A 16118-nucleotide genomic window follows, 5' to 3' on the forward strand; every position below is an offset into this window, starting at 1 on the left:
TGCTAAATTGTAAACAGTTGCATTTTAGGTCATGAAGAAAATTGCTCCAAAATGAAAAACTTTATTGTGCACATTAAAAAAATCATTAGTTTTGGCATTTGGAAAGGACATTTCTATTTGCCAAATAATCTGTCCATTGCTATGTCCAATTCCACAGTAACACAACAGATTTTAAGCTAAGTCACATATATCCTTCAGAAAATCCTACTCTTTTGCTATAAGCTTATGGGCATAAATTAAATCCATTGATCTGAATTGAATGAGGAATTACTATGTTCCCACATATTTTCACATTTCAGTTCTCTTGCTGCCTCTGGCCTCACTGTTTCTTTCCCCCTTACTCCAATAGTTTTTTTTTAATAAACATTTTATTGAGATTTTTTATGGTATTATAACAACAACACAATAAACAATGTACATGAAACTAGAAACATCGTGTAAAAGCCGTCTCCCTCCCTTACAGGTCCCACCTTTATTAACCCCCTACTCTAAGCTAAACTAACCCCCCCACCTTCTGCTGACGATTAATTTTCCGCGAAGAAGTCGACAAACGGTTGCCACCCGGACCCGGGCGAACCCGGACAGTGACCCTCTCAAGGCGAACTTGATTTTCTCCAAACAGAAAAAGCTAGCCATGTCCGATAGCCAGGTCTCCGACTTCGGGGGTTTTGAGTCCCTCCAAGCTAATAGTACCTGTCTGTGGGCTACCAGGGAAGCAAAGGCCAGAACGTCTGCCTCTTTCTCCTCCTGGATTCCCGGGTCTTCCAACACCCCGAAAATCGCCACCTCTGGACTCAGCGCCACCCTTGTTTTAAACACCGTGGCCATGACATCTGCAAACCCCTGCCAAAATCTCCTAAGCTTCGGACATGCCCAGAACATGTGGACATGGCTCGCTGGTCCTCCCGCACATTTTGCACACCTGTCTCCCACTCCAAAGAATCTGCTCATCCGGGCCACTGTCATGTGAGCCCGATGAATGACCTTGAATTGTATCAGGCTGAGCCTGGCACATGTTGCGGACATGTTGACTCTACTCAATGTGTCCGCCCATAGACCATCCTCTATCTCTCCTTCCAGCTCCTCCTCCCATTTGCGCTTCAGCACCTCGGTCTGCGTCTCCTCTGATCCCATAAGTTCCTTGTAAATGTGCGAGACGCTCCCTTCTCCTACCCACCCTCTGGAAACTACCCTGACCTGAATCCCCCTTCGTGGTAGGAGCGAGAAGGTTGACACCTGTTTACGTAGGAAGTCCCGCACCTGCAGATACCTGAATCTGTTTCCCCTCGCCAACCCAAACTTCTCCTCCAGCGCCCTCATACTTGGAAAGCTCCCCTCTATAAACATATCCCCCATCCTCTCAATCCCTGCTCTCCGTCATATCCGGAACCCCCATCCATACTTCCCGGGGCAAACAGGTGATTATTACAGATTGGGGACCAGACCGATGCTCCCTCTGCTCCCACATGTCCCGTCCATTGCCCTAAGACCCTCAGGGCCGCCACCACCACGGAGCTGGTGGAGTACTCTGCCGGCGGGAAAGGCAGAGGCACAGTTACCAACGCTCCAAGACTGGTGCCCTTGCATAAAGCCGCCTCCATAAGCTCCCATGCCGACCCTTCTCCAACCACACACTTCCTGATCATGGCTATCTATATAAGCCGCCCAGTAATAATTGCTAAAATTTGGCAGCGCCAGCCCGCCCTCTCCCCAACTCCGCTCAAGCATTACCTTCCTTACCCGCGGGGTCTTGCCCGCCCAGACAAAGCCCATGATCACTCTGGTGACCCGCTTAAAAAAGGACCGTGGAATAAAAATGGGGAGACACTGAAATACAAATAGGAATCTCGTGAGGACCGCATTTTCTTTTTGAGGACCGTCATCTTTACCGGTTGCACCCTGCCAGCTAGAGACAACGGATGCACGTCCCATCTCCGAAAATCGTCCTTCATTTGGTCCACCAGCAGGGCCAGATTCAATTTATGCCGCTGGTCCCATTCCCGCGCCACTTGGATACCCTGGTACCTAAGGCTTCCCTTTAATAACCTAAACAGCAGCTCCCCCAGGCACCTCTCCTGTCCCCTCGCCTGGACCACAAACATCTCACTCTTTCCCATATTAAGCTTATATCCCGAAAACCGGCCAAATTCCCCTAGAGCCCTCATGATTTCTTCCATCCCCTCTATTGGGTGTGAAACGTACAGAAGCAGGTCATCCGCATAGAGCGAAACCCTGTGCTCCATCGCCCATCACCCGGACCAGTCCTCTCCAGCCCCTCGAGGCTCGCAGAGCAATTGGTAACGGCTCTATAGCCAGCGCAAACAACAGTCCCCCGGTGCACTCTAAAATAGTCAGATGTAGTCCTATTCGTCCGTACATTTGCCACAGGAGCCTTATACAGCAACCTGACCAAGTCGATAAAGCCCCGCCTGAATCCGAACCGTCCCAGTACCTCCCACAGATAGTCTCATTCTCCCCGATCAAAAGCTTTTTCTGCATCCATTGCGATCACTACCTCCACCTCCCTACCTTCCGGGGGCATCATGATCACGTTTAACAGCCTTTTTCATTGGCCACCAACTGCCTGCCCTAAACAAACCCCGCCTGGTCCTCCCCAATAATATCTGGAACACAATCCTCAATCCTGGAGGACAAGATTTTGGCCAGCAACTTGGCATCCACATTTCACAGGGAGATCAGCCTGTAGGACCCACACAGCTCCGGGTTCTTGTCCCGCTTAAGGATCAGTGAAATCGTGGCCTGTGACATCGTCGGGGGTAGCACCCCTCTCTCCCTTGCCTCATTGAACATCCTCATCAACACCGGCCCCAATATCCTAGAGAACGTTTTATAGAACTCCACTGGGTACCCGTCCGGCCCCGGGGCTTTACCCGACTGCATGGCCTTCAGACCCTCCACTATGTTATCTACATAAATTAATGGTATTAAAGAGGTTAAGAACTGCTAATAAATTCAGAATGATTTACACACAGTTATGACACACTGTATCGTTACAACTCAATATTTTGAATCGGTACAGCTACAACACTGACATCTACTAGCAAAGTGGAAAATTGCCAAGATATGTCCTGTACACAAAACGTAGGACAAATTCAACTCGGCCAATTACTGTCCCATCAGAATACCCTCATCATCAGTGATGGAAGGGTTATCAACAGTGCTATCCAGCAACACTTACTTAGCAATAGCCTGCTCACTGATGCTTAGTTTGGATCCCACCAGCGTCACTGAGCTCATTCAAGCCTTGGTTCAAACATGGACAAAAAGTTGAACTCCAGAAGTGAACTGAAAGTGACTGCCTTTGACATCAAGGCAGCATTTGACCGACTATAGCATCAAGAAGTCGTAGAAAAACTGGAATCAATCGGAATCGGGGGAAACCCTCTGCTGGTTGGAGTTATACCTGATAGAAAGGAAGATGGTTGTGATGGTCGGAGGTCAATCATCTCAGCTCCAGAATATCACTGCAGGAGTTCCTTAGGGTAGTGTCCTAGACTCAACTGTCTTCAGATGCTTCATCAATGATCGTCTTTCCATCATAAGGTCAGAAGTGGAGATGTTAGCTGCATAATGTTCAGGACCATTTTCGACTCCTCAGATACTGAAGCAATATGTGTTCAAATGCAGCAAGACCTGGACAATATTCAGGCTTTGGCTGACAAGTGGCAACTAACATTTGTGTGCCAGGCCAATGACCATCCCCAACAAGAGAGGAACTGACCATCGCCCCATAACATTCAATTACATTATGATCTCTGAATTCCCCCACTATCAACATCCTGGGAGTTACCATTGACCAGAAACTGAACTGGACTAGCCATATAAATACTGCGCTACCAGAGCAGGTCAAAGGCTCAGAGAACTGTGGCACAAGCCAGGAGTGTAATAGAAGACTCTCCACTTGACTGGATAAGTGCAGCTCCAACAACACTCGATGGTACAACCGTGTGTACCATCCACATGGTGAGGTTCCTTAGGCTGCACCTTCCAAACTCACAACCACCACCATCTGGAAGGATAAGAGCAACAGATACACGGGAACATCACCACATGGAGATACTCTCCAAACCATTTACCATCCTAACTTGGAAATATATTGCCGTTCCTTCACTGTCTCTGGGTCAAAACCCTGGAACTCCCTTCCTAACAGAACGGTGGGTGTACCTACACATCAGGGACTGCAGTGGTTCAAGAAGGCAACTAGGGATCACCAATAAATGCTGGTCTAGCCAGCGACACCCACATCCCATAAATGAATAATCATGGAATATACACATTCCAGGCTGCACTTGGATTTAGAAAGCAGGTTGTCCTTGCCCTAACCTGATGCAAACCAGGGAACTGCAAGTCACTTTGGCAAAGTACCAAGTGCTGCCATGATTTTCTGATCCTCATCTATGGTGCTTTATGTAATTACTGTAATTGACGACTTGGAAAATCTATCTTTCTATTTCTTAATTATATATCAGAGACATGTGCATAGATAATCACCTTTAGGAACTATTCATTTATGTTTCTGAGTAGCTAGGAGAACCCGTAATCTGACATTCCATTTTGTTCTTTTATGTTCTGATTTGCAAGTTGCCACTGGTTCAAGACTCTCACTGTTAAAATGATCGGATTATAAATTAACAACCAATGCTTAAAACAAAGGTGCAAATGGAAAAACTGTCACATTTGCACCTAGAATGCATAGTTGTTTACACCTTTGTTATAAGGAATATTTTCCATGAGAAAGTTAAATTAAGAGGTATCGCCATGGTTTATACTGGAACTTTGCATCAGACTATTACAATAGCCTGCTCAAAATAATATAGCGATCCAATAATTATTAAAATATTTATAACCTATGAAATTTCAGATAATGGAGGTTTCATTATTTCTTACCTCTTCTTTAAAGATCTTTGCCTGTTCTTCACAACCAGGGAGTGTCTGAACAAAGTTTGCGACCTGAAAAAACAATAAGAACACATGTTTTGCGAAACATGAAAGAAGTTGTATTCCTATGGTAACTTTCTTGTCTTCAATGGTGGCACAGTGGTTAGTACTGCTGCCTTACAGTGCGATTCCGACCTTGGATGATTGTCTGTGTGGAATTTTCAAGTTCTCTCCGAGTCTGCGTGGGTTTCCTCCCACAGTCTAAAGATGTACAGTTTAGGTGGATTGGCCGTGATCAATGCGCTGGGTTATGGGGATAGGGCGGGGAGTGGGCCCAGTTAGAGTGCTCTTTTGGAGGGTCAGTGCAGACTTGATGGGCCTTCGGCACTGCAGGGTTTCTATGGAATGCTTTCCAAAATGCTTCACAGGTAATTGGGTACTTTTGAAGTATAGTCACTGTTACAGTGTGGGAAATGTGGCAGTAAACTTGTACACAGCAAAGTCTCACAAACAGCCATGTAATAATGACAAGGTGATTTGATTTTAGGTGGGTGGTGGGGGAAGGTGTGTGATTACAATATGGGTAGGAGGATGTGGGGAGAGGGGCTTTACGGACTCTGCCGTCACCAGGGAATATGGCTGAAAATTATGAGTACATAAAATAATATTTTTAAAAAAGTACTTAAAAAACTCAGATGTTTATAGTTATTTATTTTTAAAAACATTTAAATTCATTTTTTTTCAATTTTATACATAAACAGTATATTGCGCCTGGAGCAACTGGTGGGTCCAATCAAGTCCGAAGGCGGGGGACCCGACCCTCTTCCCCCATCAACTTCAGGAACATCGACTGGAAATATTCAGTCGGCCTCAGACCCTCCACTCCCTCAGGGATGTCCAAGATCCTGAGGTTCTGCTGTGTTGACCTGTTCTCCAGGTCTTCAACCTTGGCTCTTATGCCCTTGTTCCTGTCCTCCACCCTCCGCACCTCAGCTACGTCGTGACAGTGTCTCATACACCCCCTTCAACACCTCATAGGCTCCCACACCTTCTCCAAAATGTTCCCCAAAGCCTCCTTTATTGGGACCAATGCGTTTTGAGGGTCTCCAAAATCTCTTTCCCTTGCCTCTCGAAATGCTTGCCAAATTATCTTTCAAATTTGACAGCCATTATCTCCATCAGCTTGTCGACTGTAATAGGTGCAGCCCCATCCAACGAGCTTTCCTCCACGATCTTCGATCTAGCAGGACTCCGCACTTTGCTCAGGGCCTCAGAAAGGCTACCGCTCACATTTCTTCCCAATATTCTTTTTTGCACCTTTTGACATCCTCACACAAAAGTCTCTCAAATGGGATGAATCTGTCCATCAATTTCCCCCTGCAACTGGGTGAAAAGAACCAAAAACCAAGGACTCTAGTGCGACCTCTTTCTATATGTCATCACTGGAAGTCCAGATTTTTATATTTAAATTATGTTTTATTAGATGTATTAGAAATTTACAACTTTAGTAATTATGTACTGGATGTTACTATGCTATTATACAGTACTATTTATTTTGTTGTTTCTGCTGGTGGGCTGGGATCACATTAATTTTCAAGTGTTTACAATGGGGTCACATTGGAAATAGTTTGGGAATCACGGATCTAAGGAGAGGGAACTGTTAATAAGATGAGATAACAGAAATCGGGGCCAAAAAGGAAGGTGAATGTAAGTATTTTATCCAGATCCTGAAAATAAGGGGTAGAGATCTTCCAGGATTATGTTGGCACAGAGTGGTTTGGGTGGCTGGAATTACTGAGGGATTATCGGAGAGACTGAAAAGGGTTGGAGATCGAGGGCAGAGATGGTGGTTCAGCAGAATTTAAGGTAGAGAGGTTAGAGATTGTGGTATCAAGGAGAATCACATGGACTGGACCATGGAGTGGGAGGGGCCAGTGATGGGGCATCAGTGATTGTTTGGGGTTGGCTTGAAGTGTCTGAATGGAACACCCCTGGTCCTTCTGGCCCACAATCAGTGGGACAAGAAAACTTACTTTATGGATGTAGTCCTTTTTAACCTCCTTTTAATTGCCAGGTTTCTTCAGGAAACCCAGTCAATATGGGTCAAAATGGAAATATTGTAACAATAGTGGTGCACAGCCTCTTCCACCTGAGAGTGGAATGGTTGCCCATTCCTTGTCCAGCCTCTGTTAAAAACAAAAGTGTGGGGGCTTAAGGTGGTATGGGTGCTTGTTTCAGATTTTTTTACTGACCCAAGGCCACTTCTTTTTGTGGATTTAAATTACCCTTTATAGCAGAACGTTTCTGTCTCAAGGTCATTTCTGTCTTCTGCCTTTCAATTTACTATTGCCTGTAATTAGAGTTTAGTTTCCTTATTTGTATCTTCATGAACCAAAACAGCAAGAATTAATATGATGCTATTCACTATAAAGTTATTGTTGCTTTAATACTTAATAAAGTAAAGTCATGATGATCATTGTTAATTTGTAAAAAAGTTTGGCTTTCAAAACAATTTCCACATATACTGCCAGCTTATTAAACATACTTCCCTTCTCTGTCAGCAGGATTACAGTCATGGATTGAAATGTTCATTCATATCGGTTCAAATATGTCAACTATTTTAATACATCAGAAAAATATACACTGCCATTAAGGTCATTTATGCACATCATAAATCTTAACTCCTGATGATAATACCTATATTTACAGGAGCTGCTTTGTAATGTCAGATAGATTGTTTTAGTCTATCTCTGGACGAATGCTGGAGTTTCAGATACTCTCCAGGCAAAAGAAACTCCTGGATCTGGCGATGACCCAGCACATGCAACATGTCTCAGCCATTTTCTGGCAAGGTGATGCTGGTCTCGAGCTTGAGTTAACGCAGGCCAGTAGAACCCAGGGAATTCCAACCCCAATATCAAGTTTTTAAAAACTAAAGCATTTGGTTGGTCACCAACATCACTTTGACATTTGATGATGAATTGCAAATTGGTTCACTGAACTCCTTAACCTCCAGCTTGAATACAACAAGAGCAACAACTTAAATTTCCATATTATATTTAAATTCATGAAACGTCCCAAAGTTTTTCACAAGAGCTTCATAAAACCAAAAATGTCACAGGGCCACAAAGGAAAATATTAGGTTAGATGTCCACAAGGTTGGTCAAAGAGGTAGATTTTGAGGAGCGTCTTGAGGGAAGAAAGCATGGCAGAGGGGCAGAAAAGCAAAGGAAGGGTTTTCCAGAGCTTGGGACCAAGGTTGCACGTCCACCCATGTTTGAACAATTAAAATTAGAGATATTCCAGAAACCAGGATTAGATGAGTGCAGAGATGTTGGAGTGTTGTGGGTCTGGAGGAGATTACAGAGATAGGGAGAGAAAAGGGCCACAGAGGAATTTGAAAACAAGAATGAGATTGTTAAAATCAAGAAATTGCTCAACAAGGAGCCAATGTCGGTCAGTGAACTCAGGGGTGATGGGGAAAAGGAATGGAACTGGCTGCAAGATAAGACACAGTCAGAAGAGACTTGGATGGTCTCAAGTTTACTAGTGAAAGACCAGTTAGGAGTGCATTGGAATTGTCAAGTCTGGAGTTAACAGCGGCATAAATAACGGTTTCAGCAGTAGGTGAGATGCGATGGGGGTGAAGTCAGGAAATGTTAGAGTGGAAATAGGTGGTCATAGAGATCGGAAGCTCATGTTAGATCATCTGTGACACCAAGGTTGCGGACAGATTGGCTTAATTCCAAACAGTTGCCAAGGAGAGAGATGGAAACTATAGCTAGGAAAAAGAGTTTGGAGCAGGGACCAAAAACAAGGGAATTAAGTCTTCCTTATATTTAATATGAGCACATTTCTGTTCATCAGATATTAAGTGTCAGGTAAGCATTCTGATGATTAAGCAAAAGTGGAAGAGTTGAGAGAGGTGATGGTGAGGTAGCACTGCGTGTCGTCATCAAATGTTTGAAAACTAAAACTGTGCTGAAGAGCAGTAAGTAGATAGAAATAGAAAGGGACTAAGGATAGATCCTTGGGGGATTCAGATGTAACAGGAGCGGGAAGGGAAACCACTGCAAGAAATACTCTGGATAAGAATAGATACAAATGCAATGAGAAGAGTGCATTCCTACCCAGCGAAAAGGAGTTGGAAGAGAATGGTGTAAGCAACCATGCTAAAGGCTTCAGACAGGCCAGAAGGATGAGGAGGAAACATTTGTCACAGATGATAGGGTGTTATTTGTGACTTGACAAGAGCGGTTTTATATTGTGACAGGGGTGGAAATGTAATTGTAGGGTTCAAACATGGAGTTTGGGGACAGATGGGATTGGATTTAAGCAATGACAGTACATTCAAGTTCTTTAGTAAGGAAAGGGAGGTGGGAGATTGGACAATACTTTGAGAACAGTGGAGTCAAATGTTGAAGCAAAGGTCTTTCCAGTGATGCTAAAGAGCGAGATCCACCTGTAGTTGTTGCAATCTTCCGAGTTAGCTTTTGTATAATGTGGTTTTTGTGTTGGATGTCCTGTGAAATTGATCCTGCCCTCGAACAGGAGGAGGAGGATATGAAGTTGTGGCAGCAGAGGGGACATTCTGTAGTTCAGCTGGAATTTCAGCTGGAAGTGTCCTTCTGTTTTCTAAGCAATCCATGGCTTTTCATGTCAAGTGGTGAGGGCACTTTGTCTAACTGAACCGTGCCAAGAAGATGCTGGAGAGCATCAAATGCAGACAGAGATGTATGTCCCATGGGAGTACACGTAACAGTAGGGTTCAAGTCAGTGAGGCATCTGTTGGTGATGCCAATCAGTGGGGGCAATGGTGCTGATGGTAGGACAAAGTGCCTTCTTGATCCAATCATATGCAGCGTGTAAATATCCATTATCAAAGGCAGTTTGGAATTCTTGATATAGGTTGATCCAGTGTTTAGTTGTGCTTTCTTTCAGTGTCTTTTGCATTATTGTCTTGATTACTTTCAAATCAACCCTGGCAGAAATGTGAGTAGCTTTAATGTTGTTAGCCTCCTCGCACCTTGTGACTCCTGTAGCTCCAATTCTCAGCACATGACAGTGTGGCCTCCCTGGGTGTCTTGGCTGGTGCATGCTGAATAGTATCTTTAGATCTGTCCAAGTACCAGAAACACACCTTGAACATAGAACCATAGAATCCCTTCAGTGCAGAAGGAGGCCATTTGGCCCAGCGGGTCTGCATACACCCTCTGAAAGAGCACCCAACCTGGGACCACTCCCCTGCCCTATCCCCATAATCCCCCCTAACCGGCAAGTCCCTGGACACGAATAGGAAACTGGAGCACCCAGAGGAAACCCACACAGACACGAGAAGAACATGCAAACCTCACACAGTCACCCAAGGCTGGAATTGAACCCGGGTCCACGGCGCTGTGGGGCAGCAGTGCTAACCACTGTCCCACCATAGAATCATAGAAATTACAATGCAGAAGGAGGCCATTTAGTCTATTGAGTCTGCTTAGGCCCTTGGAAAGAGCACCCCACTTAAGTCCATGCCTCCATCTTATCCTCGTACCCAGTAACTCCACCTAACCTTTTTGGACACTAGAGACAATTTATCATGGCCAATCCACCTAACCTGCACATCTTTGGACTGTGGGAGGAAACCGGAGCACAGGGAGGAGACCCACGCACACACGGGAGAATGTGCAGACTCCGCACCATGCCGCCTACTAATTGTTGAACAATACACCTTTCACCTGCCGTTCATTGTAATGCTCCCAGCTTCATTGGTTGGGTTTCTCACACCAGTCATCAGCCAAGTTTGAAGGGGGATTCTCTTGTCTCCCTAACAGTCACTTGAGTCTGTTTCCAGGTCCAAAGTCATCAAGAATTTTGGACTGTCAAGATGCACAAATGCGTTTGTGCAATCTCCCTGTAAATCTTGCATGCACCTGCATAAATTTATTTTGCGATAAGACACTGGCTGAATATTGTTGGGAGTAGAAACCCTGTCAGTTATGAATGATCCTTCAGTATATGGGTGTACATATATGGTGTGTATTTGTAGTCAATGATGTTTTGCATCATGCAAAATAACATCAGAGTCGAAGTCCTGGGCAAACAACAGAACAGTGTGAGCTGCCAACTGGGAGATCCTGGATATGTGTATGGTCAAGTCCGAGAAAAATCCTGTGGCAGGAGAATTGTAGGTGATGATCACTTTGACAATCACTGGTAATGTGTGGACTGCCAGATCCAGAGGGGAGCACACTTCTTCTAGGAAGTTACATATGTCTGCCACCAACAGAAGCAACCATGTGTGTCTCTGGAAATGCTGCTGTTCTGGTAGGTCAAGTGAGCTCAGCTCTGCCTGCACACCCTGCATTATGTTGGATTAGATTCGATTGGATTGGATTTGTTTATTGTTACGTGTACCGAGGTACAGTGAAAAGTATTTTTCTGCAAGGAGCTCAACAGATCATTCAGTACATGGGAAGAAAAGGGAATTAAACAAAATTCAAGAAAATACATAATAGGGCAACACAAGATATACAATGTAACTACATAAGCATTGGCATCGGATGAAGCATACAGGGTGTAGTGTTAATGAGGTCAGTCAATAAGAGGGTCATTTAGGAGTCTGGTGACAGTGGGGAAGAAGCTGTTTTTGAGTCTGTTCGTGCGTGTTCTCAGACTTCTGTATCTCCTGTGTGGTCCCTCCTGTAGGCTGTACGCCTCAGCTGCTCCACTTGATGTTCACCTGCAACTCAGTCAACAAGTTACTGCTAGTACTTAACACCACTTTCCAGACCTCGTTACCACCTTCCATGTGGTGGCTCAGTAAGTGACAGGCAGCAGAAAATCCATTGGGATCTCAGGCATCATTTGCCTGTGGCAGGTGAAGAAGGAACAAGTACTGGCACTCCAGGCAGTGAGATCCCAAGGGAAAAGGCCCCACGGTCCGAAATGACCATGAGTTTCCAAAGCATTTATCTCCAGTTACCTCATTAATAACATCAAAAATCCTATGTACAGTGCTCTGGTAACTATACAACATTAACAGAGCTATAATGGAGACCACTTCTTGCAATATATTCAGTAACATGTCTGCTATAGCTGTGGAACAACTGATCCTGGTCCTTACATATAGGTATGTTAAATATGTTGGTCCTGCATTACAGGATCCTTTTCAGTTTCATTTTGTCCTTGACTTTGCACTGTGCAAGTATTAGCTCATTAAGACTAAATTTATTTAGAGGTAATTGCTTTTCTAGCTATTTTAAAGAAGACATTAACCCTGGGTCACCTCCATTATATAATTTCACACCAGGCTGAGATTTGCAAGATGACACTATCATTCCAGTCTGCTGCACAGAGGACTTTCTAGGAACTTAATCAACTTATTTTTCCATCTTTCTGATGTTATGAAAAAGCACGTTTCCCATCCTCCTAAAAGTAACTATTTGTCGCCTTGGGAGTGTTTATGTTACACACAGAGATCCTTTGACACAGTCGGCATAACCGGCCTGACAATTTAGTATGGCTGAGTCTCAGAGTGCTGTCTCTCATATAGCTACGAAGATATTAATGTAATTTGACAATGTTTGCACAATCCTCAGCTTGATATTAATTAAATTGACAACAGTACCTTCGACAGAAAATGCCATCAGCCAATTATATAATGTAGCAATTGAAATATCCCTCATATTAGTGTCAAAGGATCAACCTAACGCCTCAGACTTTTTCCCATTTGCTAACATCATAACATTTTTCAGAAAATGATAGACACAGCGAGTTGGATTTCAAGTCAGCGGCGTGTTGAGAGCATAGGGTCAGGCAATGTTCGGGAAATCCCGAAGTGCTGCATATCTGTAAGTCTATTTTTAAGATGCATATTACTTCCAAGTGGTTAACTAAGTTAAAGGTAGTATCGAACTTAAAATGCATATAATTGCATAAAGGTGGATGGCAGGTCAGAAGATTGGACAGAGTGTGAAAAACATAAAAGAACGTCGAAAATATTAATAAGGGGGGAAAAACAAGAGTAGGAGAGAAAGCGAGCTAGAAATATAAAGACAGATAGTAATAGTTTCCGTAGATATTTAAAAAAAAATGTTTTTAATGAGCGTTGATCCGATAGACAGGCGGCGGAATTCTCCAATAATGGGGCTATGTCCCCATGCCCGCGGGAAAACGGACGCGAATCACTCCGGACCTTTTTCTAGTAAGTCCGGGGTAATTCTCTGTTTTTAAGGGGGTTTGCAGGGCCCCGGAGTGCTTCACGCAGCTCCAGCTGCCGATACAGGGCCCTGCACTTCCAGCTGCAGGTCCGCGCATGCACGCGGCGCCAATCCCACGCAACATGGCTGACCCATACAGAGGGCTGACACCAAAGAAGTAGGCCCCCCCCAGATTGCATGTGCCCGCCAATCGATGGCCCTTGTTCGCAGGCCTGGCCATCCTAGAGGCCCCCCCATTCATGGATCCCCCGCCTCCCCACCAGGACGGCCACCGCAGCCGCGACTCTGAGTTCCCGCTGGGTGGAACCATACGTGAACCACGTCGGCGGGAACTCGGTCGGTCATCCGCGAAGAATCGCCACGGGGGCCTCTTTCAACGGCCCCGACCAGCCCCGCATTGACCGTGCGTGCTCGACTGGCAACGACTCTCTGGTTGTCGGAGAATCCCACAAAGGCGTCGCGGGTCCGACGCCCCATTGTCCGTCCCCAAACCGGGCGTGATTGCGGCGCGGAGAATCCCAGCCAGGGTGTCTGGGGAATTAATAATGGAAAATAAGGAGATAGCAGATGAATTGAGCAGTTATTTTGCATCAGTGTTCACTATAGAAGATGCAAGTAACATTCCAGAAATAGGTGTTAATCAGGAAATGGAAGGGAAGGGGGAGAAAATTTCAATCACCAGAGAAATTATACTGAGCAAATTGTTGGAGTTGTGGTCTGGCAAATCCCTGGGTCCTGAAGGAATTCATTTGAGGGTCTTAAAAGAAGAGCTGATGAGATAGCTGATGCATTAGTTTTAATTTTCCCAAATTCCCTAGATTTAATTCAAAAAAGGTGGGAAGCAGGAAATACAGGCCAGTTAGCCTAACATCTGTAAAATGTTATAAGCTATTAAAATCGTTGCAGCAGGGCATTTTGAAAAAATCAAGATAATCATACAGGATCAAAATGGTTTTGTGAGAGGGAACTTACACTCTTGGGTTCTTTGAAGAAGTAACATGAGCTGTGGATAAAGGGTGTATATGCTGCACTTCAATTTCTAGAAGACATCTTCAGGTGCCGTCAAACATTATTGCGGAAATTGAAAGCTTACGGTGTAGGGGTAACTATTGGGATAGATAGAATATTAGCTAGCTAACAGGAAACTGAGTAGGCATAAATGCATATATTTCTTTTTAGCAAGTTGTACTGAATGATGTGTCACAGGTATCAGTGCTGGGACCTCAACCTGTTTGGTTTATTTAAATGACTTCAATGAAGAAACTGAAGGTACATTTGCTGTTGACACAATTATAGATAAGAAAGTAAGACAGGGCGATGACATAAGGAGACTATAATAGGACAAACATAAGGTTAAGTGAGTGAGCAAAGATCTGGCTAATGGAGTATAATGTGAAAAAAGTGAAATTGTTCATTTTGGCAGGAAGAATAAAAATGCATAATATCTAAATGGTGAGACGTTGCAGAGCTCTGAAATGAAGACTAATCAGGGTGTCCTAGTGCATGAAATGCATAAGGCTAGTCTGCAGGTACAGCAAGTAATTAAGAAAGGTAATAAAATGTTCTAGTTTTGGTTCCCTTTTCTAAGGAAAGATATACTGGCATTGGAGGCAGTCTCAGAAGGTTCACGAGGTTGATCCTGGTTAAGGGATTTTTCTTGGGAGGAGATATTGAGTAGGTTGGGCCGATACTCATTAATTTAGAAGAATGACAGGTGACCTTGTTGAGATATGTGAGATTCTCAGGGTGCTTGACAGACCAAAAGTTAACTTGTGAAGACAGGCGCAAAGTATTCATTAAGAACCAGACTCACATCCTCCATCTCCAGACATAAGTTAACTTTTGGTCTTTTAAGGTCCTACTCTTTCCATATTATAGAATCCCTACAGTGCAGAAGGAGGCCATTTGGCCCATCAGTCTGCACCGACCCTTTGAAGACTACACTACCTAGACCCAATCCGTGACCTATTCCTGCAACCCCGCTAAGGGGTAATTTAGCAAGGCCAATCCACCTAACCTGCAAATCTTTGGACTGTGGGAGGAAACCGGAGCACCTAGAGGACACCCACAGGGACGGGCGGAGAAAGTGCAAATGCCACACAGTCATCCGAGTTTGGAATAGCACCTGGGCCCCTTGCGCTGTGAGGCAGCAGTGATAACCACTGTGCCACCTTCTTACTCTTAACCTCTTACTCTTCATGTATTGATAAAACATCTTTGGGTTCTCCTTGATTTGCTTGCCAATATTGTTTCATGCTCTCTCTTTACTTTCCTAATTTCCTTTTTGATTTTACTTCTCTTTCTATACTCCTCTCGGCTTTCTGTAGTATTGAGTTTTCGTGGTACAAATTTGTGGCTGAAGTGAGCCTTGAGGGAGATGCATAAACTCACTGCAGAATCCTTTTGGAAGCACTGATGTTTCATTAATCAACACTGAGGGAACCATATACCTGCAGGAACAAGAGCAAGCAACATCCTTCATATTTATGACAGTTTGAAAGTCTTTTGCACTCCTTCAGATTATCCAGTTAGTAAGTGCACAACAAAACGTTCTTCTGTATAAGGTGCAACTAACTTTCAAACATTGTGAAATGAAACAGCTGGTGTCCAGACTGTGGATGGTAGCTGTGAGTTCAAGTCTACATCAGTGCTTGGAGAGTTTATGAAATCTAGTAAATTCTTTATCTTCGCTTCAGGGTTGTCATTTTCAACAAATGGAGGAACCCAAACAATAACAGATACCTCAAACTTGCTGAACGTAATAAAATCTCCTGAATACACAGTCCATGACAATCAATTATTTATAACTCATTTTGTGCCTCTGGTCATGTTTCTTGTTTAGCTCAGTGTTGTAATTACATTTTGGTTAGAAAATAAAAAAATGATTGCTTACGAAATGGTAATTGTTGCACACTAAATGGTTAATATTCTCCCAATACAGCATTTTGGAAATGGAGGGTGCAAGTCAGAAAATCAGGCTACAATGTTGTAATTCCATTTCCTTACAACATC

General features: G+C 44.0%; 1 protein-coding gene across 7 annotated transcripts in view; it reads right to left on the reverse strand.

Annotated features, from left to right (window-relative positions):
• The window catches only part of LOC119972654 (lethal(3)malignant brain tumor-like protein 1), a 408364-nt gene that overhangs the window by 14407 nt on the left and 377839 nt on the right, over nt 1-16118 (reverse strand). For all 7 annotated transcript variants that reach the window (XM_038809722.1, XM_038809716.1, XM_038809720.1 and 4 more), the window contains one exon: nt 4909-4971. In XM_038809722.1, coding sequence (XP_038665650.1) covers nt 4909-4971 — 63 coding nt within the window. The remainder of the gene's footprint in view (nt 1-4908; nt 4972-16118) is intronic.

This window comes from Scyliorhinus canicula, chromosome 10, assembly GCF_902713615.1.
Source record: "Scyliorhinus canicula chromosome 10, sScyCan1.1, whole genome shotgun sequence".
Lineage (NCBI taxonomy): Eukaryota > Metazoa > Chordata > Chondrichthyes > Carcharhiniformes > Scyliorhinidae > Scyliorhinus > Scyliorhinus canicula.